We start from the raw sequence: 25,538 nt of genomic DNA, 5'->3' as shown, positions 1-25,538 counted from the left end.
CATAGTTTTTTGACCCTGCTCTACATGAATACCCTTAAATGGATTCCCTATTTCATATGTGTGAAATTTTCCCGAGTTATGATTAAACCTTGAACTTTCACTGAACTTCTCTATGAATGGGCTCAATAGGATTTGTATCCAGACTATTATTTATTCCCAAGAAATATATGAAAAGAATATTGTTATCCCTATTTTACAGATTGGAAAATGAGCAACTTGGGACAAATTTAGTGAAATGTGATATGGTTTGCCTAAGGACCCAGACAAAACAATTATATATTATAACAGAGCATATAGTTCCTGCCATATTTAGAGCTTTTTTCAACAATTTTCACTAGTGGTTTACTCCAGATGAATGCATATATAGGAAAAATGCTTTATAATGACCCTCCCTAACGCCTTTTATTTTTTTGCCAGTGTAGGAGAAAACTGAACTCACCCCAGATCAACAGAACCTTCTAAATTATATCATGGACTCATATAGCAAACAGAGAATGCCTCAGGAAATCACAAATAAAATTGTACGTACAATATCTGAAAACACATGGGTTAAAAGTTAATATTTTCTGGAGATTTTACCACCTTGGAGGTAGAATTTATATATGAATCTTACTTTGAAATGATTAGAGCTGAGAATTTGTTATACATTTAAATTTTTAGCAGCGTTAAACAATTAAGGAGTAAGAAGTCTCACACCTATCTTGATAATAGTATTTTCTCTCCAGGGATCTGAGAAATATGAGCTAGGTCTTAAATTTTACTATCTAAATCTGGTTCTTTAGTCTAATGATTTTATATTGATTTATCCTTTTATCTTCCTGTTAATCATTTGCTTTTTTTCTTAAAATTTAGTTAAAGGAAGAATTCAATGCAGAAGAAAATTTTCTCATTTTAACTGAAATGGCTACCAGTCACGTACAGATTCTCGTAGAATTCACAAAAAAACTGCCAGGTATTTTTACATGTAGTTACTTCTCTGCTACACTGTGCAATATTCCTGTGACATTGAGAGAGGCAGCTTTGTTCATTGTAAAATGAGAATCATCTCATACATGATTTTAATTAACGTGTGTAACTGTTATAGACATGAAATATTAGATATTTAAAGTTATTTAAATAATTCTTCCAAATTGGTATACTAAGAAATTGAGACTTTGTGAAAGTGTCATTCATCCATTTATTCATTTAACAAGCATTTGTTGATACCTACTCTATAGTAAGTACCTAGCTATTACCTTCAAGGAGAATGATTAAAGGATATAATAAAAAATATATATACAAAGTGCTGTTTGAACAAAGAAGAAGTAGTTGTTAATTGTATCTGAGAAAGACAGGGAGACTTCAGAGAGAATCACATTTGAGTTGAGTCTAAAAGAAAAGGAGTTTTCCAGGTGGTGTGGAAGAGAAAGGGCATTCCAAGTCCAGAGATCTGCTTGTGAAAATGTAATGAGGAATGAACAAAAATAGGATTATTAGAGATGGGAGAGAAATTTCAGTGTGGCAGCATAATGTCTATGGCTTCTTGGTTAGACATAGATAAATTGGTACCAGGCAGATTAGGGCCTAACTAAGGAATTTAGTCTTTGTTCCCTGGTTGGTAGAGTTTTTGGTGGCTTTTTCTTTTTGAGAGGGAAGTGATGAGATTTACATTGTAGAGATATGGCTTCATCAGGTTTGTATAAAACGGTTTGAACAGGGAGAGACTAGAGTCAAGGATGATCAGTTACTATGCTATTGCACCAGTCCAGGCAAGAGGGCTTGAAATAAAGGAAGAGCAGTGGGAAAGAGAAGAGGAAACAAAATAAAGAGAGATTCAAAAGTTGATAGGACTTGATGAACAAGAGTTCATCATGTGTGAGATGAGGGAGAAGGATTTATTCACCATCATTCTGAGGGTGCCAGTATAGAAACTGGAATACAAGATTCTTATCTCCCAGCCCCTAATTCTTTCAGCATCATTATCAGTGCAATCTAAGCCAATAGGTTTAAGTTGTTTCAGTGTTTTAAAAATACATTAGGGCCGGCCCAGTGGCTTAGCGGTTAAGTGCGTGCACTCCGCTGCTGGCGGCCCGGGTTCGGATCCCGGGCGTGCACCGACGCACCGCTTCTCCGGCCATGCTGAGGCCTCATCCGACATACAGCAACTGGAGGGATGTGCAGCTATGACATACAACTATTTACTGGGGCTTTGGGGGAAAAAAATACATTAGTACATTAGAATTCCACGGTCTAGAAAAGTTTAATAAATACTTCGTATAGCAGCATAATTCTCTAATATTAAATTACAGAAGGTAACTTCAGACATAGGATTTTAATTAGACATGTTATTTGCCTTCTTTTGCTGGCATTATGCTATTATTTTATTAAGTGTGTCATGAATAGACATAAGGCTACATAAAACTCATAAAATGTGGGGAGAAAGTTCTCCTTATCATTGAAACATAAACATTCTCTCATTTCTTTATTAACAATAAAAGAGAAACTTAATTTGTTATGTGCTAATTAAGCTGAAGGCAATCTTGATCAAAAAAAAGATTACACAAGAGTGAAAACTGGGTGGGGGGGAGGAGTGGGAAAGAGAGAATATGATGTTCTTGGTTGTTTATGGGAAAAGATTTTTCAGCTCAAATGGTCAGTTGGTATTGAACCAAGAAATAATTGAAGACAAAAAAGAATCTTATTCATAGGAAGGTAGCTTATCTGAAAGCAAAGCAAGTATTGTACACCCCTCTTCATTCCCAGTTCCTGGCCTAGTTCCTGAGGGAGAGAAAGTGCAATTAATGTGTGTTTGATAAGTAAAGCAGAAGGAAAAAATTAAAAATACAGAAGGAAATAAAAGCAAAAAAACTTTTGAAAAAGAAAAAAAAATCATTTTAACAATAATCATAGAAATTATAACATCATCACAAACAGTAATAATAGTGATATAATACCAATAATAAAAGAGCGTTTCGTGAAAGACTGAGTTGAGTCATTTCATTCTGCAGTTCACTGAGCATAACCTGTGCCAGGCACTGTCCAGGGTGCTGGAGACCTGGCATGGCTCCTGCCCTCAAAGAGCTCTTAGATTATCTAAGATAGTGATTCTTAATCTTTAGCATTACTCTATTCTCTAAACTGCTGTTGCTATTTAATACTTTCCTATGCCATTTAGACTCTGAAGGCATTAGTTTATCTCTATTCATGTTGTGTTTGTGTGTGTACACATGTGCATGAGAGCTTGTGTTTGTTTTCCATTCATTCCTTCAGTCATTCAATTATTCAACAAATAATTCTTGGATACCAATTCTGTGCCAGGCACTGGGGATACAAAGGTGAACAAAACAGACAAAGTCTCTGCCCCCAAGAAGCTTATACTCCAGTAGAGGTGTCAGACAATTAACAAATAAGCAAATAGATTTATAATATTAGGTCAGGTAGTGGTAAGTTCTGTGATAAAAAGGAAGCAGGTTGGGACTGGTGAGTGCTCAGGAGTACTATTTTAGGTAGAGTGGCCTTGAAGCAGAGACCTGCGTACAGTAAGGGAGTGAGGCAGGGGGATAGCTAGGGAACGGCATTCACCCCTGAGGCTAAAGCAGGCTTGTGTGCTCACAGCAGAGCCAGGGGTCAGTATGGCTGGAGCACAATGAATGAGGGGAAGGAGGAGGAGGAAATGAGGTCAGAGAGGTTGCTGGGGACTGTAGCATATAAACTTGGATAAGGACTTCAGATTTTCCAGGTGATGTTATATTCCTTCGGTTTATCAATTCTTTCCCATATTTCTCTGACTTTCCCCACTCTGCATGGTGCAGTGCTGAGCTCAGAGCAGATACCTCATTGTGACTTTGGTTGGTTTTTTTGGGAAATGCTACCCATTCTCCAGATTGACTAAGGACTCATGAGTTGGTCAAATATTCCTTTCAGCCTCTGGATACACGTAAACATTTTTCTGGCTTGTGGATGCTTCTCTTATGCAGAGTTGACCCTGTAACGTGAGATGTGACTAAATTAGCTGCTCAAAGAGAATCTGCTTGCCTCTAATTTCTGAGGGTTGCTTTATCAGAATCAGACTCTCTCTTCCATAATGTATATATTTGGTGTGGATTTGACATCCTTTTTTGTCCAACTTGTTCAAAAAATCCTACTCAGTGAAGATAAAAGAAGTCAGCTTCTATCTGGCAGAGTATAATAAACACTTATTGACTCAACTACTCAATCTTAAAACAATTACAAAATCACTATATGGACATGTTTTATCAATGCGGATGACAGTGATGATGAAATACTGTTATACAGGATTCACAACTCTTTGATACTGATTTGGTTATCATCTTCAACTAGGATTTCAGACATTGGACCATGAAGATCAGATTGCTTTGCTGAAAGGGTCTGCAGTTGAAGCTATGTTCCTCCGTTCAGCTGAGATTTTCAATAAGAAACTTCCAGTGGGACACGCTGATGTATTGGAAGAAAGAATTCGAAAGAGTGGTAAGTGATTTGGTTAATGGCAAAAAGAATTTGTTTCTGCAAGTAAGAATTTGTATACCCCATAAAGGCAGGCCTCTTGCCTGTCTTGTGCAAAGTTATATGCTCCTTGTGACTAGCATGTGACTAAAAAGATATGTGTTAAATGGACAGGACTTTTAGAGGCTTGCTTAAAAAATCCTTGTTGTAATGGCAAAATACCAAAAATACTCTTTTCACTGCACTAAGATGAAGGGCCACAGGAGGAATTTTTAAAAGATTGGAAAATTAGTCTGGTAAAAAAAACAGTGTGAGCCAGGCCTGATGGTCTAGTGGTTAAAGTTCCATGCTGTCACCCCCATGGCAGGGGTTTGTTTCTCTGTCACGGAATCACACCATCCATCAGCAGCCATGCTGTGGCAGTGGCTCACACAGAAAACTAGAAGGACTTACAACTATGATATACAACCATGTACTGGGAGCTTTGGGGAGAAGAAGAAAGAGAAAAAAAGAGGAAGATGGGCAACAGATGTTAGCTCAGGGTAAAACCTTCTCTGCAAAAAAAAAAAAAAAATATATATATATATATATATCATAAAGGAGCTGGGATTATTCAGCCCAGAAAAAGATTCATTTATTCAAAACCTCCAGGTATGAATGACTATGTATCAAACTATTATCCATCTCTATTCAAAGTAAAATAAGAAGAAATAATAATAGCAACATTTACTTGGTTTCAGACACTGTTCTAAATACTTTACAATAGATTTCATCAAATCCTTGCAAAAATCCTATGAAATAAGTACTATTATTGTTCCCATTTTATGGATGAGAAAACTGAGTTAGAGAGTGGTTAAATAACTTTCCCAGAGACAGAAAGTCTGACTTCAGAAGCCATGTGTCTTAGCCACCGTGCTATACTGCCTCTCAAGAGACAAAATGAAATAATAGTATAAAGTAACTCAGTTTAACTTATTATGGAGTAATACTGTGTGAGGGTCAAGAGACGTCAGAATGGATTACCAAGAAATTTGTGCAATTTATCTTAGGAGAGACTTAAAATAGGATAAGTTCTCATCTTCTTGAGATTTTAGGTATGGGTTGGGAAGGGGGCATGAATGAGATGAGATGACTTTTGAAGGTTTTTTTCTTTGTAAAATATTGTCATTCTACGATTGAATGGAACAAGCTTAAATACTTATAAAACTGGTATTTTAGAATAGAGATTGGAAGGAAAGTTTTCAGGCAGTTCTGCGTGTGTGATATAAGTAGAATAATTGAAAAATTGAAAATTATTTTTTATTTATTTATGTTTTTATTTATTTTATTTATTTATTTTTTGATGAGGAAAACTGGCCCTGAGCTATCATCTGTTGCCAATCTTCTTTTTGCTGAAGAAGATTGGCCCTGAGCTAACATCTGTGTCCATCTTCCTCAATTTTTTGTGTGGGATGCCATCACAGCATGGCTTGATGAGCCGTGCGTCGGTCCGTACCTGGGATTCAAACCTGTGAACACTGCGCCACCGAAGCAGAGCATGCAAATTTAACCACTATGCCACCAGGCCAGCCCTCTGAAAATTATTTTTTAAAAGCAACCTTCTCATAGTCATTATGTTTTCTCCTCTTAGTTAAAAACTGAAAGCATAATTAGCGTTAGTAGATTAAAAAACACACATTTTAAAAGATGCGTTCTTCTCATATATCCATTAATTTATTAGTTTAACAACTACGAAGAGATGAGCTGTACAGAGATAGTTACCATAAAATGTGGACGAGAACTGAGAGAGAGAGGACTTCTGGTTGGGAGGGCTCTGGAAAAATTTCGTTGGCATTTGAACTGGGCCTTAAATGACATTTGATGTGATATCCAGGGTCGGGGTGCAGGAGAGAAAGACCAGCAGGAGCAAAGGACTGAAGCAAGAAAGCTCAGGTTATGCACACAAAGAAGAGTGAATAGTTGAGTTTGATTGGATTAAAGATTACATTAAAGAGAAAAAAGGAGAAAAAACAAAAGACAGAACCAAATGGTTGAGTGCCTTGAATGCTTGGCTAAAGATTTTATTCTTTATTTCTTACATAATGGGGAGACATTGAAGATTTTTGAGCAAGGGAGGGAAAACATCAAATTGTGCTTTATAATTCATCCAGCAATGTTAGGATAAGCGAGGATGGGAGATACCAGTTAGGAGGAAAGAGCTTTCAAGGATGTGACCCCTGCTGCTAGGAGAAATGAAGAGGAGGGAAGGGATCTGAGAAATATATTATTGCCGCTTTTCACCCTTTGAAAGACATTATGTTGTTGAGAATTATGGATTCTGGTCCTGGAGAGATTTTATCACTTATCTGCTCTGGGCCTTAATTTATACTGTGTGTATGTATGTCCAGGAGGCTGGGGTAAGGGAGAAGGGTTGAATCAAGTAAACTCCAAGGCACTATTCAGTTCTACAAGTCTTACTGTTTTCTTCTCTTAACTAATTCAATTTTTCTGATTGGTGGTTTAGCCAGTCACTTGGCCAGATACTTAAATATCCTGATTTTTTATTTTATTTCATTGTGGCAAGAACATTTAACATATGATCTACCCTCTTAACAAATTTTTAAGTGTATAGTATGTATTGTTGGCTATAGTTACAGTGTTGAACAGCAGATCTCTAGAACTTATTCACCTTGCTTAACTGAAGCTTATGCCCATTGGTTAGAAGGGAGAAAAAAGGAGTTATTAATCAACAGACAAGTATCTTGATTTTAAAGTTGCAATTAGTAACTGACAGTTCAACTTAGGAAAGAGTTAAAGGATGCAAGCTGCTTAATTTTTGTGTGTATGTATTTGTTAGTTCAGGCTATTGAATGTAACAGTGGTTCTCTCTCGATGCAGAAACTTGTGGCTTCAGCCTGTGAGAGACGAAGCCTCTCTGGCTTAACTTGTTCAGCTATTTGGTCCTGATTTCCATAGACTTTGACAGTGCTCTGTTTAAGAAAATCCATAAGTCAAATCTAATTTTCTAAAAACTAATAAAATAAAAAGGGATGATCCCTCACATGACAAAATACTTTTAATTTTACAGATAGGTCTCTGTATCAAAGGATCCTACTCTGGTTGATGTGTGTTGGGTTTATACATCAAGATACAGTGATGATTAAGAATCTGGCTTGAATCTAGACTCCACTACTTATTAGCTACATGTCCCATTTTGTTTTAGAAAAGCTGTTGAACTAGACCCCATAACCAGTTTAATCTCTTTGAAATCATGTCTAACTTTAATATTTCTTCTACAGTCTTGCCTAGATTTTGATATTAAAAACTCCATAGGCAGGGACTGCCTCTTTTTAACTCAGTATTTTAACCCAGGTACCCAGCACATGCCTGGCTTGAAGTGGGTGCTCAACAAACATCTGTGAAATGAATGAATTGATGGATGGATGGATGGATGGATGGATGGATGGATGGATGGATGTTTGTTTGTCTGAAGCTATGAGTCTGGTCCATTTATTTACTTTGCAGATGGTTCTTCCCTTGAATACTAAAGTGATTGGTTGTTCCAGACTGACAACTAACCAACAAAAAGGCTTTTCTCCAGACCTTGCCTGTAGTAATTAATTTGGGGGACAGACACCTCTTTTCCGTTTGAGTGTAAGAAAAAGGAAAAGAGACAGTTTGAATAGGAAAGCTCTGTTGTGTTCTGTCTCCTTCTCCTCCTCAAAGATGAGTCGTTTAAAGTTGATTCAGGTGCCAGACAAAGAAAAAAAGGGGTGCAATTTCTGCCACATGAATTGAAATGTTTCGATGAGAGGACATCTGAAGGAGAATTATCCAGCAGCTGTTCCATCTCTCTCTCTCTCTTGCTCAGTTTCTATTTTCTCTTTGCCTGGCTCTGTCAATCTCCTGGGTCCTGAGCCAAGTCAGGTGCTGCCATTTCTGTGATGACTACTGGGGCAATACCAGGTCCTTTCCTCAGCCTGGGTGAGGTCAGAGAAATCCGTTTTCACTCTGGTTCAGCTGAGAGAAAAAACAGACTTTTCCAAAAAAAGTTTACTAGAAAACTAAGAGGAAATAATTGTAAAGTTTATATGAGTAGTGCATGGTTCTATTAATTATAGTACCAAAAGCTAATAGTTATTCAACATCTACTATGTGTCAAGCTCTACCCTAAGTTTTTTTTGTGAATGTGGGTCCTACAAGAAGCAGACAGCAAGATAGTGTGTGCAAGAGATTAATTGAGGGGAATGCTTCTGAAGAATAAATGGGAAGGAAGCAGGTGTAGGGAAAAAGCCTTTATACCACCATGCTGATCTGACACCTGTGAAAAGAGAGGCAAGGAATGATTGGTAGGAAGAGCTTCAGACCACAGCACAGTTCTGAGAAAGCCTCAGCTAGGCCAATATGGAGGGACCAAATCAAAGTTGCCTGTTGGAGGACTCCTCCATTGGGCAGGAATGGGCCAGCACTAATAACGCCTGCCATGCTCAGTCACTGGCTGGGAAAAGGCCAGGGCAAGCACGGCCTCACCCTTCACAGGGCAGCAGCTGGAGGATATCAGTCAACCATGATTCCTACCTCAGGATCTCTTAAAAGGAGATCTGAGTGGGACACCTCCACGGCTGACATTGTGCTTCACAAAAATATCTTATTTGCTCTTCATAATACTTTGAGGTAGACATTATGAATCCTTCACCAGACCAAGACCCCGTTAATACCACTAACATCCCCCCTCCAAAATCTCAGTCCCAAGCATCCCTTCCCTCTGACATCTCCCTCTACCTTTCTAGCTCACAGCCCTAACTATTGTCCTGGCTCCAATGATTCTTTGTTCCAAAACAATCTCCATTCATTGACCTTCCATCCACTAGCCCTCCATCCATTGACTCTACTACCTTTTGTCTCACCTCACTTCCCTCATTACTTGGCTTAGGGTTCACAGTCCATCAATATGATCACTTCCTTGGATCATTCACTGGATATCCTCAACTCCTTCGTCTTTCTGCCCTGCCATCACACTCACCTAAGAAAACCCTTTCCCTGATTGGATGAACTCCCTACCTACTCTGTGCTTGAACCTGAGAACTGAAACAATATGATTGGTCTGCTCTAAATTAATGACCACACACTTCAAGTGGACCTCAGTACTGCCCACTTATCCCACTTCCCTAGTCAATTCACTCTTACTCTTATGGGACACCATTTCATATCTTCTTCTTTCTCTTCAAACTTCCAACATCTCTCCTCCTCATTCTCAACTGATGATTTTGTTGAGGAAAAATAGATTTCAAAAACATGCCATAGGAGCTGGGGTTCAAGGAAGTGTGATCAAGCTTAGAGGAAGGTGGACTATCCAACCCTAGATATGTCAAGACAGGGATTGTCACAAGGAACATGGCTGGAGCTAAGTTGCTAGAATTAGATGCAATATATAGCTTCCCAGAGTTTCCTGAGTCTGGGTCAGAGCTGAGCTTGTTGTGATGAGTGGAGTGGTTCTAGCCATAAAGACACAAAAGCTTCAAGGACAAAAGTCAGGTAGGTGCTTATACCCAGTCTCCCCTAAGTTCAAGCTGCCCCATATTTCTGGAGCCTCTCTGCAACAAATCAGCTACCTCCAGCAGGCAAAACCAAATGTCCTATTCCTCCTTTTATCAAATTAAGCACTTTACAAACACTTGTTTTTTTCCTGAAGCTCACCTCTATGATCACTTATAGAGATGACTAATATTCCCTAAACCCTAAGAATAGTCAAGGCTTTCCGACTCAGGAAATCATCTCAGAATACCTTCCTATATTTCTTAGATTGGTGGCTCACTATCCTTTCTCCTCTCCCTTCATGAGCCCTGAGCCTGTTTAGAATCGTGTCATTTCCATTTGACTCTTCCAATATGGTAACCATTTGGTAACAATGGAAGACCATTTCCACGAGGACCTCTATTTGTTTATCTGTTCACTCATTATTTTTCAAAAAACTTTTATTGAGTACTATGAACAAGGTACACTGGGAATACAAAGATGAATAACAAAAAGTCACAACCCTCAAAGACTTCATCTTTCAGGTGAAATAGATATGAAAAGAAATAATCACAATACAGTTGTCACGTATAAATTAAGTTAAAGGTTTGGCTGGTGTAACAGAGGCCAAAATTAAAGGAGGCTTAAACAAGATAGAAGTTTATTTCTATTGTATAATGGTCTGAGCATAAGGAAATGATGATAAGGCAGCTTCATAGTGTTCCTCTGTTTTGTTGCTCATCCATCCATAGAGTGTTGACTTCATCCATATGGTCCCAACTGGCTTCCTATCATGTGCACATTCCAGCCACTGGGGAGAGCAAAGAAGGAAAAGAACAGCACACCCTCCCTGTAAGAGAATGACCCAGAACTGGTACACATGACTTCTACCCATCTTCCATTGGCAAGAACTTAACTTCCTCATTACACCTAGATTCAAGGCAGCCATGTGCCCAGCTAAAAATGCTATTCGCTAACATCTGTTGCCAATCTTCCTCTTTTTTTCTTTTCTTTTTTCCTTTACTTTTCTCCTCAAAGCCCCAGTACATAGTTGTGTATCACAGTTGTAGAGTTGTAGCTCTTCTATATGGGATGCTGCCTCAGCATGGCTTGATGAGCAGTGAGTAGGTCCGCGCCCAAGATCCCAACCAGCGGACCCTGGGCCGCCGAAGCAGAACACTCACTGTGCCATCAGGCCGGCCCCCTAAAAATGCTATTTTTATACTATAGAGCAATAGTCTCAACCGGGGAATTTTCCCCCTGGAGATCTGGCAGTATCTGGAGACATGTTCGATTGTCACAGCTAGGGGAAGGGGTACTACTGGCATCTAGTGGGTAGAGCTCAGAGATGCTACTAAACGTCCTATAATGTACAGGACAGCTCCCCACAACAAAATATTATCTGGTCCAAAATATCAACATTACCAAGATTGAGAAATCCTGCTCTAGAGGAAGGAGAGAATGGATATTGGGGGACAATTAACAGTATCCTACATGTGATAAATCCTGCAGTAAATGTTTGTGAAAATGTACAGTAAAGTGGGCTTTATAGGAGACCTTTCTATTCTATAAATATATATTGAATACTTGCTTTGTGCCAGGAACTGTATAGTTTTTGAGGGTATGGAGATTAGAATATGTGGTCTTTGTCCCCCAAGAACTCACAGACTAGTAGGGAAGGTGTACAAGCAAATGATTCCAAATGAATGTGCAGTGTAGTGAGAACTATAAGGAAGATATATGCAAAATGAAACCAGAGCATAGAGGAGTGCCTGTTGTCCCGTGTGGGTCTATTTGGTGAGTTGGAAAGACTTGAAAAGTTCACATTTGAATCATGAAAGATGATTAGGAAGTGCCAAGCCATAAATTCTGAGAAAGGCATTCCAAGAGATACAGCCATTATATTATAATAATATAGAAATTGCAAGTGCAAAGATGTGGAGAAATGAGAGAGCATTCATGTATAGGACTCATAAATACCTTGATATTGCTGGAAAATAATATTTATGAAGCTGAAAATATAGTAAGTGCTAGATATTAAGGATATTGAATGCCACAAAAGTAGTTTAATTTAGTTCTTGTATAATGGGGAGTCTTTAATATTCTGAGCAGATGTGACATGACCATAGTAATACTGTAGAAAGATCTTTCTAGCAGCAATATGAAGGGATGTTTGAAGGGATTGAGACAAGAAGCAGGTCTCTATAAAAAGACCAATGCAATAACGAGGTGAGAAATGGTGAGGGTCTTGCAGGTTAAAAATATATAATCAAAAAGTAAAAAACCTTGCTTGATAAGAGAAGTTTAGAACTTGTGATTCTTAAGTTTCAGAGAAGTTCAAGAATGAAGTTTTCTAGAACACAATATCTGTTTAAATAAATATGCATACCTCTAGTTCATAATAAGATACTTTACCCAAACATCAACCACATATTGTGACAATAAAAACCATCCAAACTCACATGCTGTGTTGTAGTTTATTGTCTATAATGGTGCTTCCACTTATTAATATTTATGAATTTGCTTCTTCCAGTGGATTTTCAGAACATTGCCTCTTCCACACACCACATAAAAACCTGATCTTGCAAGACAACCTTTCAGAATAACTTTTATTCTTATGCAAATATAACACATTCTTATTTGTATTGTACATTTAATTCCAGAGTAACATAATGTCTCAAAGTTACCCTGTTTAAGCCTACACAAATCTTAAAGAATATAATGTGAAATTTCTTTTCTTGTTCTTCAAATTCATACTCTTTTGTTTGCTATTATTAAGTTCCAATTACATACACAAGGATATTGTCTCCTGAGATACATCTACTTAATGAGGGTTACAGTGTTTATTCATGTTAACTGAAGCTTCAGAACATAGAACTGACACAACCTCTGGTTGAGTTGTCTCTACATAATTCTAGTGCATCAGGGTTTTTTTATTCCTAATGTAGTATTATGCAAACTAGGTTTTTAAGCTGGAATTTTTAATAAAAATAGGAATAATAATATGATACCATAAAATATGATAGAACTGAAATAGGCTTGCTAATACTGAATAAGTTTACATTTTAACATTTCGGAAATTATCAATAACTTCTCACACACAAAAGCAACTTGTTCAGTTAAGTTCATTTCAAATACAAATAACTTCTGAAATTTACAGTACTATTTTTTGGCCTTCTTTGATTCCCCATAAAATATAAATGAAATATTTAATTCAGTAAGTGTTTATCAGGATGACAGTATATCTTGTGATTTTGCAATGGTTTGCTTTTACATACATCATCTCATTATACACACATCATCTCGTTAGTATTCCTGGTGATCCCTAAAGGTAGGTGCTATGCTCCTATTTTATAGATGGGGAAACAGGCTTGGAGAGGTCATACAGCCAATCTGTAGATTGCCAGGAGATGAACACAGGTGTTCTACTCAAAGCCCAGCACTCTTTCTATATGTTACACCTGTCACTCGCTAAGATCTAATATTTGCCCAACTACCAGCTGGTAGAGAATATAAAGACCCAGTAAGACACAGTTCCTGCCCTTTGGTTGAGAGATAAAGTATAAGTAGCAGTTAGCCATTTGAAATTGCTTTTAAGTAAATGAAAAAATGATTAGAGACAATGAGGTCAGAGAAAGGTTAGATTCTTAATAGAGTGATGAAGTTGTAGCTAGTTTATATTTGCATAGCAAAGTATACTGTACGTAGTATATACTGTGATTATTTTTCTGCTATTTAAATATATACGATGTCATTGTTTTAGCCTTGGCAACTTGCACAAAGTGAAAACAATTATAAACACTAAATTTTCTAAAGAAGCAAATGCTGATAAAATGTCTGCTGATTATCAGTTCAGTCTTGAAAAGGAAGGTTGAAAATGTAAAGAAACAAATGACAAAATATATACAAGAAAGGTTAATGCTTAATTTAAAGTTTAGAATTCTTACCACTCCTCATTTTGCTTTTCGAAATTGTCACATGATAATTTTGGCATGGACAAATTTGGGGGTCAAATTATAGGAAGAAATCTTCTTCAAAATAAGAGAAAGTATTAAAGTAATATAGGAGTTGATATTTCCATTGCCCCTCAGCTGTATTCCTCAAGCCTTTTCTATTGTCCAGTTTTGGACATTATGTATTTATTTATGTATCTGCCTCTTCTATTAATCCGTTAACTGCTTGGGGATTATTCCCAGTACTATCACAGTGCCTGGCACAGATTAGGTGTATAAAAATTGGTGAATTTTGTTAAGATGAATCTGGAACTTGACAATCCAAACCCTGGCAACTCCTCAGCACCATTGAGATCTAATTTGGCCAGATAACTTTTAGCCACTAGGACTAATGAAAAGTATGTTATTTATTAAATATTTTATATTGAAAGTAGTTATTCTTTGAATTGCTAATTCAATGGTAGCTTTGTACTTAACACCAACAGTATGGCACAAATGACTCACTGAGTAAAGTTCAGCAGTTGAAATAGAGGCCAAGGTCCACTACAAGAATGTTTCCATTGTCTTAATGGTATCTCTTGCCCCCATCAACATCTCACAACTATGTCACAAGGAACTAGCAAAATATAATATTGCCTAATTTAACAAACATTTATTAATCTCCTACCATGTCTCCAGCAGGATGCTATTTACTAATAAGAGAGGACTAAGAAATATCTATGGAGCACCCTTTATTGGCCAGGCAACATGCCAGCCACTGAGAATACAGCAGTAGGTCCTGCTCTCATAAAATTTATATGGTATTTCAGACTCTAATGGGATGGAGAGATATGAATTGTGATTGGTGCAATAGAATTGAACGAGGAGAAGGGAGCAACTAATTCTGCTTCATTGTGACAGGGAAACTCCACAGAGAAGCAAAATTTGAACCTGGCTTTGAAACATGGGTGGGGTGTCCTAGCCCAACAAGGATCCTGCCTTATATTTCAGGCATAAAAGCATGAGGACATAAAGATGTATTTTATTTGTTAGAGGAGCTATCCGTTAGGATGCTCTTGGCTGATGGTAACAAAATCAACTAACATGGCCTAAAAAAGTAAGGAAATGTATTAGCTCAAATGAGAAACCCAGAGGAAGGGTGGCATTAGAACTGGTTAAGTCAGGGAGTCAACACACGATCAGAAACACAGGTCTTTTTTCTCTTTCGGCTCTGCTATCCTTGGTATATTGGCTTTATCCTCAGGCTGGTTCTCCTCCTGGTCATCTAATGGCCACAGCACTTCCAGGCATCACATCCAGGTACAACAATGGCCAAAAGACAAAGAGATGTTCTCTTCCTGAGTGTAGAAATCTTTCTCAGGAGCTTCCCAGTAGACGCCCCTTCATCTCATTGACCAGAATTTCCCCTCTCTTGCTGACTATGCCAACCTCTGACAAGGGAAATGAGACTAACAGTGGCTGGACCTTGGGCAGGAGTGAGATCTGCCTCCGCCATAGTACATGGCCATGGCGCGGGAGTGCGGAAGGTAGATATATTGTGTAGACAAGGACCTGAATTAGCTTCAGGAACAAAGAAGAGTTGGAGACATTGGTTCATAGAGAAACTATTGGTGTAGTGTGAGCTTAGTTTGAAAGGAAAGCAGAAGGCAGACATAGCCTTGTATGCCATGTCAGGGGCTTATACCTTAACTTCTATGCTATTGGGTGGTGTCATTTCTAGAAAAATGTCAAATTACATAGTTTTGAGCAAATAGCATTATTTTAAACAAGATTCTTGGTCTATCTTGAGACTGTCAATTATAATAAATCATATAGAGTTATTTAAAATACCAGGAAATATGTCTTGTATAATATACACACTTGATTATAATACACATACAGACACACACATACACACAAATAAACCTCTGCTTTACTTTTGTTCCCAATTAAAACTAGGTAGTTAATTAGGAAATAAAAGACATTTACATTCAAAATAACAACTTCAAACAGCATAGCATTAATTCTTTCAAATGGTTATTCTCTCAAAGAATATTTATGATCATTGAACAATTGATTAATCACAGACCTCTTTTTTTTTTAAGGAAAATAAATTAAGAAACACAGGAGCAGGAACATAAATGGTTTTTTACAACTCTGAACGTTTCTACAGTAGTCTTTGTGGTTAAGTTAGAAAATAGCTCCCTCTTGTGACCAAAAATCAGCTAATTGGGCATAAGAGCAAAAAGGAAGCAAGTCTCCAGAAGAATGGAGAAAGCAGGAAAAGAGGAAAAGACTGCCCCATCAGGATGATGTTATTGTTACATTTCTTAAGTCAGAAATTGTTTTGGTTCATAAACACTTAAAACCCCCTCTTGTTTATGCTGGAGTGGTTAATTCTGATTATTGGCTCTAATTCCAAAAGCAGGTTTATATTTGATCTATCCTGTAGGATAATTATTAAAAAAAAAAAAACTCTTCTATTTGTTTTCTACATTTTCTCTATATTCACTATTGACCTTTACAACATGCACAAAATGAACAATTGTAATAAACATTTTTACCTATTTTTCCCCCAAAGTTATCAACTACAGTTACACAGTTAATGGACGTAACATCTTTAGAGAGTTAGTGGGAATTTAGAGAGACAAATAAAATAGAAAATTAGGTAGTCAAAGATGATTTCTAAAAATTGAACATTTTAAAATCAGCTGCCTTTAATATTATCCTCAAATCCTCATACACCATTAAAAATAATGGCACAGTCATAAGTTATTATTTTAGGTAACCACGACTGATGGGTATAGTCCCCATATGCCAAAGAAAGCCTGAAGACTGCCATTTTTCGAAGGTAGAAAAGAATAATCTTACTAAAAAAATACAGACCTTAGTTTAGCTTTAATATGTAGAAAAATACTGAGGCAAATCACTGATCAGGCAATTTGTATTCATCCCTAGGAAACTCAGATTGTAAAACAAAATAAAAAACAAAAACATAACTTTGTAAATATAAAAGTACGTGAGCTTAATCTAACTAAGATTAAGAGGAACTGAGATTAAAATGAACTAATGTGTTCCAATTCTCCTGAATAACAGTAATACTAGTTACTATTATGATTATTTGCTCTAACATTATTGCAGGTTAACTATGAGCCAGGTATTACGCTAAGCACTCTACATATATTGTCTCATATAATACTGTTATAGTTCACATTTCACAGATGAGGAAACTGAGGCTTAAAGAGTTTAAGTAATGTGCCCCAAAACAAGTCATATGTCAGACTGCAAACTCAGAGCTGGCGCACGACCTCCTAACCATGATGTTTGTTGGAAACCAAGACTGGTATTCCCAGGCTCACACACTCCGACCCTCTGTAGTTTAACTCGTATCTAGTTTGGTCATGGGTATTCAGTTCAATCTGTAACAACTGGATAGAGGGCAATCTTCCACATGATGTAATCCAAAAGTTGCTTAACAAAGACACTGTTGTTAAGAGAGTACACTGGGTCAATTAAAGAATCAAAAGTCAAAGGGGAGAAAATTGTGGTATTTTGACTAAAGAGAGAAAGGCCAAAGATTTAGTTTGGGAAGATTCTTTAGATTCCTCTGAAGGTGAGGATTTAGACTTTCTGATTCTGTGAAGTGTAATACTAGATGATAATTGTACTTTTGGGCATCTGGGATCCAATTTTATGCTGGTGTGGTTTGACCAAAGCTCTGCGGCTCTAGGTCTGGTTTAGGAGCAAATAGAGCAGCCTATTCTAGTGTGGATCAGTCCTGGGGACCTCATCATCATCTTAACTCATCCATAAGTCACATCACAGTCTTACTTTTTTTTTCTGTCTCCACAATTTCCCAGTCAAAGCTCCTCTGATAGTGGTGCACAGAACAGGCACAAAACTAAGATTTTGTTGAGTGAGTGGAGGAAGTGACACAAAGGAGTCTTAAATTATGAAGAGGAGTAAGCTACATAAAGGAGAAGGAGAATATCTCAAGTAGACAGAAAAACATGTACAAAAACTAGGCAATGTGAATTGTTTAGGGAACTGCAAGGGGCGAACATGGCTGGAGTAAAGGCCGAGTGATAGAAAGGTGCTGCAGTTTAGTCACAGCTAGGAGCCGGACTCTGAGCCTGCCAGCTTTGGTTTGAATCCTGGTTCCATCTCTCAGCAGCTGTGTGTCTTTGGGCAAGTTGTAGAACCTCTTTGTGCCTACCTCAGGGGACGTTAGAAAGGTTAAATGAGTTAGAGCATAAGAAGTGCTTGGAAGAGTGCCTAATACATAACGAGTATTCAATAAATGTGAACTCCTATTATTATCATCATCTGGGCGAGTAGTGGGTGGGTGGGATAGGCAGGGGACAGGTCCTGGAGTTTCTTATGTACAAAAGAAGAACATTTATACCAAAAGTCACAGAGAGTTTTTGAAAGTTTGTAAGAAGTAGGGAGACAGTTGAATTTTAGAAAGATGATTCTGGGATGGATTGAGAGGGACCAAATTGAAGACAGGAAGACCAGTTAGGAGGCAATTGCAGTAGTCCAGATGAAAAGAAATAAGGACTTAAACTAAGTCAATGCCAGGTGCAGTAGAGCGGAGAGGGAGCCCCAAGGGAGAGTTGGCAGGTCGAATCACAGGACTCGGCAGCTGCTGAATTAGTGAGAGGCTGAATCTCAGTTGTCAGACGGGGGCAGTGGGGTGGGTGAGGATACCAATCACTGAGAATGGGAATTCCAGGAAAGGGGTGGATTTGGAGGAAGATGGAAAGTTTAGTTCTGTACATGGTGTTTGATTTTGGACATATTGAGTTTGAAGAGAACAGTCAGGTACCAGTGCCTAGCAGGCAGTGGATAAACAGGTTTAGTACTTCCTAGAGAGATCAGAACTCTGAGAAGAACCCTAGCCAATGTATTATGTGGAGCCGTTTATATTTCTGGACTGAAGAATAATTTTTTGCTGCTTGTTTAAGGTGCTATATATGCCTTGATTTTAGGTAATAATACTAAAAAGATTAACTACACCCCATCTAGAAAATGATGAAGTTCAGAGATTCTCTTGGCAATTCAAGAACAATCATTTATTGTCACAGAGTAGTAACTGAAACAAAGGCACTGCTGAAATGAAAGGCATACTAATCATTGACTAGGTTTTATTTTGAGGACTTTGTTAAGTGATTTTCTTTGCAATGCCCTGCCTTTGCATTGAATTGTTAATAAATATTAACATGTGCATGCATATATAATATGTTTATAGTTTTACACTTTTCAGTCATTCAAAAATTTTACTATGCCTCTGCAATTTTCAATTTTCCCCCATAGGTATCTCTGATGAATATATAACACCTATGTTTAGTTTTTATAAAAGTGTTGCAGAACTGAAAATGACTCAAGAAGAGTATGCTCTGCTTACAGCAATTGTCATCCTCTCTCCAGGTAATTTCAATGTTACATTTTTATTTTTACGACATTTGTTCATTTTTCCCCCCAGTATAGTAGTAATAATGTTTATTAAAGGAAATCTGGAAAACACAGAAACATAAAGAAAAAGTAAAATGGCCTATAATCCCACCATTCAAATTGAACCATTGTTAACATTTCAGTGTAGTTCTTTTCAGCTTTTTTCTAAACATCACACGTGTTCATTCAATAACTGCATTTTGGACACATACTATGCACTCAACATGGTCCTAGATATTGGAGGATACAGCAGTAAAGAAAGAGGCAGGCTACAGCTACATGGAGCCTACATTCTAGTAGGGTGAGAAAGATAATAAATGAAGAAACAAATACAAATAATTTTCAGGTGGTAATGCTACAAAAAAACAAAGATGAGGATACAAGGAAAGAAGGTGGCAGCAGTATGCACTTTTAATTAATGGTCAGGGATGGCTTTTCTAAAGGGTTGATATTTGAGCAGGGACCTAAATGAAACTATATACTTTTTAACATAATAGAGAACATACTCTCTTTTTTTTAAAGTTTATTTTTCTTTAAAAGTCTTTTCCCATGTCATTAAAACATTATATTGGTAAAAGTTTGTTGTAATCTATGCATCATATTCCATTGTATTGATGTACAATCATTTACTTAATTTTTACCATATGTTTGGACATTCAGGATGTTTCCAATTTTTTTTTGTTTGTTTTAAACGATGTTGAAATGAATACCTCTGCTAAGGGGCTCCTGGAGCCAATTCCAATGTGTGTGTGTGTGTGGAGGCTTCCCGGTAACAACAGGCGGTTCTCAGACGTCAGCAGCGTGTCCGAGCATTCAGCTCAATTCCGACACTGTCTACCCAGAGATAGAAGCAGAGTCCACGGGTAAAGGGCTCAGTCCCACAAGACCACCCTCCGCTTCAGACACCAGCTGCAAGCCCAGGTTGTTACCTGTGCTTCCGACAGACAGGCTACAAACTGGAGGTTCCCATGACCCCCTCTTTGGGTTTGATTAACTTACTAGAATGGCTCACAGAACTCAAGAAAACCCGTTTACTCGCTAGATTATCAATGTATTACGAAGGATATTCAAGGATACGAATCTACAGCCAGATGAAGAGATACGTAGGGCGAGGTCCCAAACCAAGGAGCTTCTGTCCTCCTGGAGCTTGGGGCCCAGGACGGTGGCAAACAGAAGCCTTCTGGTTCTACAGTGTGGAAACTCGCTGAAAAAGAAAGTGCGATGAGCTGTCTTTTGGGGTTTTATGGAGGCTTCATTACATAGTCATGATTGACTGAGTTAATGGCCTTTGGCAATTGATTCAATCTCAAACTCCTCTCCCCTCAGGGGTGGGACTTAAAGATGCAATCCTCTGATCACATGACTGATTCTCCTGGCAACCAGCCCCCACCCTTGGGTGCGGTCCAAAAGTCACCTTCATTAATAAAGGAAACACCTTTGTCACTCGCAACATTTAGGAAATTCCAAGGGTTTCGCCAGCTGTGAGCCAGGAATTGTGGACAAATATATAAGAAATATATATTTGGTCATTTAGACGACCAAATATATATATCTTATAAATCACAATATCACAAACTCTATACATAAAATTTGTCTATATTTTTGGATTACTTTAATTATTTGAGAGTAAGTGATGCCACGTTCATGATTTGTGAAGCATAATTACAGTGTTATCCTTAAATCACTTCTTACACATGATATTACGGCAGAAGCTAGTGGTTATTTTATCAAAAAAATTATAATTGAAAGAAAAACTTTTTGACAGTACCTACAAAGTTACACATGTATATACTCTATGACCCAGCAATTCTGCTTCTCAAAATATACTCATTAGAAATTATGCTTATGTCCACCATATCAGTTACCTTTGGGGGCATTGGTTGGAAGGAGAATTTAGGGAGGTTTCTGGGAGTAAATGTTCTATATCTTGATCTAGTTGTGATCACATGAATATTTATGTGTGTGTGTGTAAAAACTCATCAAGTTGAATGCTTAATTTGTACATTTTTAAGTGTACATTTGTAAGTTATACTTCAAAAAAGTTAACATTGCTATAATTATGCCAAATTAATACTTTCCATTTTTTTTTTCTTTTGTCGTTCTATTTTAAACTTCAAAACAGACAGACAATATATAAAGGATAGAGAAGCAGTAGAGAAGCTTCAGGAACCACTGCTTGATGTGCTACAAAAGTTGTGCAAGATCCATCAGCCTGAAAATCCTCAACATTTTGCATGTCTTCTGGGTCGCCTGACTGAGTTGCGGACGTTCAACCATCACCATGCAGAGATGCTGATGTCATGGAGAGTCAATGACCACAAGTTTACCCCGCTTCTCTGTGAAATCTGGGATGTGCAGTGATGAGCATCATAGGGGCAGGGTCTAACTTTTTATTTTCCACATAATATAAATCTGATGTATAACTTTCCTTTATTTCATTTGTACTTGGTTTCATATAAGAATTTTGATGAATATTTATGTAGTAATTATATAACTGCCACAGCTCTAAATATGGGGCTAGATAGAATTACTTTCTCTCCATTATATTTTACAAGGCTTCAGGGAATCTGTCATTCTAATTGGCATGCCCTGTTTGCCTAATTAAATTTATCATTATTTCAACTCTCTCTGTTGAAATAGGGGAAATCTCATTTTGGTCTTTGTTTTACTCTATTGCATATATTTTATTAAAGAGTTGTGTTCAACTTTGGCAATAAACTGAACATAATGGCAACAGGCTTTTCTTTGGGAACAAAATTTGAAAAACATACAAACTCTTATTTCTTTAAAGGATGAATGACACCCTATTGAGCCCAAGGGAGTAATCTACAAAAAGATAAACTCTCACAACATGAATGGTGCTTTTCTCATCCCTGGAGAAGCCCTGGTGAATATTCATTCATTTGTAATAGCCCTCTGATCATTTCATTTTCTTTGAAGTTCAAAGAGAACAGTATAGAGAAAAGTTAATGATTCTCACATAAAATATTCCCGCAAACAATCCCTTTTCATAATTAGGGCCTTGAGGCAGCATTTACAAATTCACAGTATGCAGATAACTCCAGTGATAGGACATTCCCTTTGCTCTCTTAGAAATGCTCACTGTTGGCTACAGTGCATATAATTAATCACTTTTTTTGTTTGTTTTGTTTTGCTTTTGGAAAACACTCCTACAGCTGGGTGCACAGCTGTTGTATACTTCCCCCAAAGCAGGAATTAGTTCATTTCCTTCCTTCGTTGTTATACTGTTGTATTCTTCTCCCCATTATTCTTGGGTGAATACAATAAAACACCTTCTGTAAGTAATGGGCTTCTATCTCCCTTTCGCCAGAAGTCAGCCAAAATAGAGATTGCTTGGCAAGCAAAGGTTTTTTTGTAAATACTAGGGCAACCCTGAAGTCCTAAAAATAGCTAGTCAGTGGAAAAGGGAGTGAGTTGGGGCTAACATCAGTTGGATTCCACTTGCTACAACAACAAAAAAGACTTGAGTCCCCACTAAGTACAAGATTCTTTTGCTGAGTTCTATAAGGGATACAAAGATGATTAAGACACAATAAATGCCTGGAGGAGCTTACAAAGAAGTGCAGAGGAAAGTTCTATGGGCTCCCCTGGGAAAGTCTCCGGGAGGAGGTGACATTTCCCTTGGGCTTGAAAAGATAGCCAGGACTACCATGGGCCAGGGGAAGAAGGAAGGGGCTTTCAAGGTGAAAGAGGTGGCAGGAGCAAAAGGAGGGAGATGGGGAGTTGTTGGATGTTCAAAGGCCACAAGTAATCTGGGAGAGAGAGACAGGGTGCACAGTCCCTTTCTAAGTTTCAGTTTCACCATTGTAAAACGAAGATATCAGCCCCTACATCTAAAGGGAGTTAGCTGATGAATGAAGAGTAAGTGGGAAGTTGCAGGCCCACCTGGGAAGAGGACTGGTGAGGAAGGGACATTTAAGACAGAGAAGTAAATTTCTGAATGCCTGAAGGAGGAGATCCAGTTTGGGGAACCTGAGTGTGGTTTGGTGTCTCCAGATCACAAGGCATCTGTGGAGAAAGTGGTGGGAAATGAGCTGGAACTGATGCGACCCTGTAGACAGAGCTAGGAGTTAATCCTGTAGGTCTGGATTTATTCAAGTGGTTAAGACCTTGTAATAGCAAATAATAATGCTTCTCGTGTGGAAAACTCATTGTGATACAATAAGAAATATATATTTGGTCTTTGTCCCCAGTTCCTGATACAGAGCTTCTAAAACCCTTGAAATTTCCTGAGTGATGGGAGCATCTTTCGTTATTCATAACAAGCCCCTTTCAACCATACCTGAGTTTATGCTAATAAGGTGACTCTTGGTGGGCCCCTAAATGCTTCAGGATGGGGGATGGTTGCCAGAGGAACTAACCGTGTGATTAAAGGACTGGAACTTTCTGTCCCATCCCCAGACTTCTGAGAAAAGGAGAGAAGCTCAGAGATTGAGGTCAATCACCAATGGCCAATGATTTAATCAATCATGCCTATGTAATGGAACTTCCATAAAAACCCATCAAGGACGGGTTTGGAGAGCTTCTGGGTTTGTTAACACATCGAGGTGTTGGGAGGATGGTGTGCTGGAGAGAGCACAGAAGCTCCATGCCTTCCTCCCACCAGCTCATCACCCCATACCTTACCCTATGCCTCTTCTGTTTGGTTGTTCCTTTGTTGCATCCTTTATAATAAACTGGTGATAGTAAGAAAACTGATTTCTTGAGTCCTGTGGGCTATACCTGCAAATGATCAAACCTGAGGAGAGGTTCATCTGGAAAGATTTTATTTCCAAATAAGACCACATTCTGAGGTTCCAGGTGGACATGAATTTTGGGGAGGACACTACTGAACCTGTCACATACATACAATATTTTAGTATTAATCACAACTGTTTTCATAAAATTTTATATCACTGAATTACTTATACATAATGTTTGTTGGTGTAAATTGGGGACATACCTTGAAGATAGAGCTTGGTATTGTTTTTACTGTAGTTGGCTCTCAATAGATTATGTGCTGAATGAGTAGTTTAATTAATTGTGAATGAATCAAAATCTCTATTGTCCCAAAATTTCACCCAGTACTTCACCCAAAGCACAATCCATAGACTGACACTCAATAATGTCAAAGTACTAAAAACAACAGCAGCAACCATAAAACGCAGAACAAAACAAATAATAAACCAATCACAAGCAAAAAAAAATCTTCAACAACTATGGTATGTTTTAAGAAATAGAACATTCTTGTAGGGCTGTGAAAAAGCCAAATCATATTTCATTATCCAAGGGTTATATGATTGTAAGAGAATCTTCTGTATTCTGTATAGATGTTTAGTCAGATGAATGGTTATTCCTAATGTAATAACTTTTAAAATTTAGAGTTCCAAGTACAGTACTTTCTTAAAGTGGGGCACATCTTCACAATTCTGGGAAAGTCAGAACTAATAGACTTTGTCATCTGATGGAAGTAAACTAGTGAGGCTTGCTCTGCATGTTACAAGCATGCCAATCTCAAGTAAAGTGAGAACCTCTAAAATACTGCTATTAACCTAACCACCAATTAGAAAATCTACACATGAAAGGAGATTGCAGCTCATTAGGTGTAACCCTCAATTACTAATTTCTGTGTTAAAATCAAGGTAGGTAAGATGATGAGTGCGCTTAGGGAGTGGGGTACTAACCATTCCCTTCCTTATAATCAATCTCAATTGCCTGCAAGAAAGAATCTAAATTCCTTAGCACCTACCAGGCCTCTCATCTGTGCCTACTCCTCCAGCCGGATCTCTCTCTGGATCTCCATACTTTAGTCATAAGACCTACTATTCCTAGAACATTCCAGGTGCTCTCACATCTCTGGAACCTTGTTGTTCTCTCTGCCTGGAAAGCACTCCTTACTCCCCAATTATCCTCCCTCTTGGCAGGTTCCTACTTATCCTTCAAAATTCAGCTCCTTTTAAACCTCTGACCATCACCCTCCAAGACCATTAGGTGTTCCTCTTTTACAGACGTCCACAGACTTCCCTTGAGCCTTTACCATGCTGCCGGGCACTTTGAAGGCAGGGACTGTCTAATTCATTTTAGTCTCTTCAGCAAGCAAAAGTACCTCCTCATTGTTTTTTAGGAGTGACTGAAGGAATAAATGCTAGAGAGACCATTTTTCTAGTTCAATCGCCACACAGATGGGGAACTGAGGCCCAGAGAGGTGACAGGATT

The 25,538-nt window shown here is 38.0% G+C and overlaps 1 protein-coding gene across 3 annotated transcripts in view; it reads left to right on the top strand.

Annotated features, from left to right (window-relative positions):
- NR1H4 (nuclear receptor subfamily 1 group H member 4) overlaps positions 1 to 21,683 on the top strand; it is a 61,567-nt gene extending 39,884 nt beyond the window's left edge. For all 3 annotated transcript variants that reach the window (XM_014780288.2, XM_087448591.1, XM_087448590.1), the window contains 5 exons: positions 423 to 521; positions 853 to 952; positions 4,321 to 4,467; positions 19,185 to 19,298; positions 21,445 to 21,683. In XM_014780288.2, the coding sequence (XP_014635774.1) occupies positions 423 to 521; positions 853 to 952; positions 4,321 to 4,467; positions 19,185 to 19,298; positions 21,445 to 21,683 (699 nt within the window). The remainder of the gene's footprint in view (positions 1 to 422; positions 522 to 852; positions 953 to 4,320; positions 4,468 to 19,184; positions 19,299 to 21,444) is intronic.
- Positions 21,684 to 25,538: the final 3,855 nt, after the last annotated feature.

The sequence above is a fragment of the Ceratotherium simum genome, chromosome 25 (genome assembly GCF_057802395.1).
Source record: "Ceratotherium simum simum isolate JZ-2026a chromosome 25, ASM5780239v1, whole genome shotgun sequence".
NCBI classification, from domain to species: Eukaryota; Metazoa; Chordata; class Mammalia; order Perissodactyla; family Rhinocerotidae; genus Ceratotherium; species Ceratotherium simum.
The sequence above is the reverse complement of the archived record's forward strand: the minus strand, read 5'-3'. Positions and strand labels throughout refer to the sequence as shown.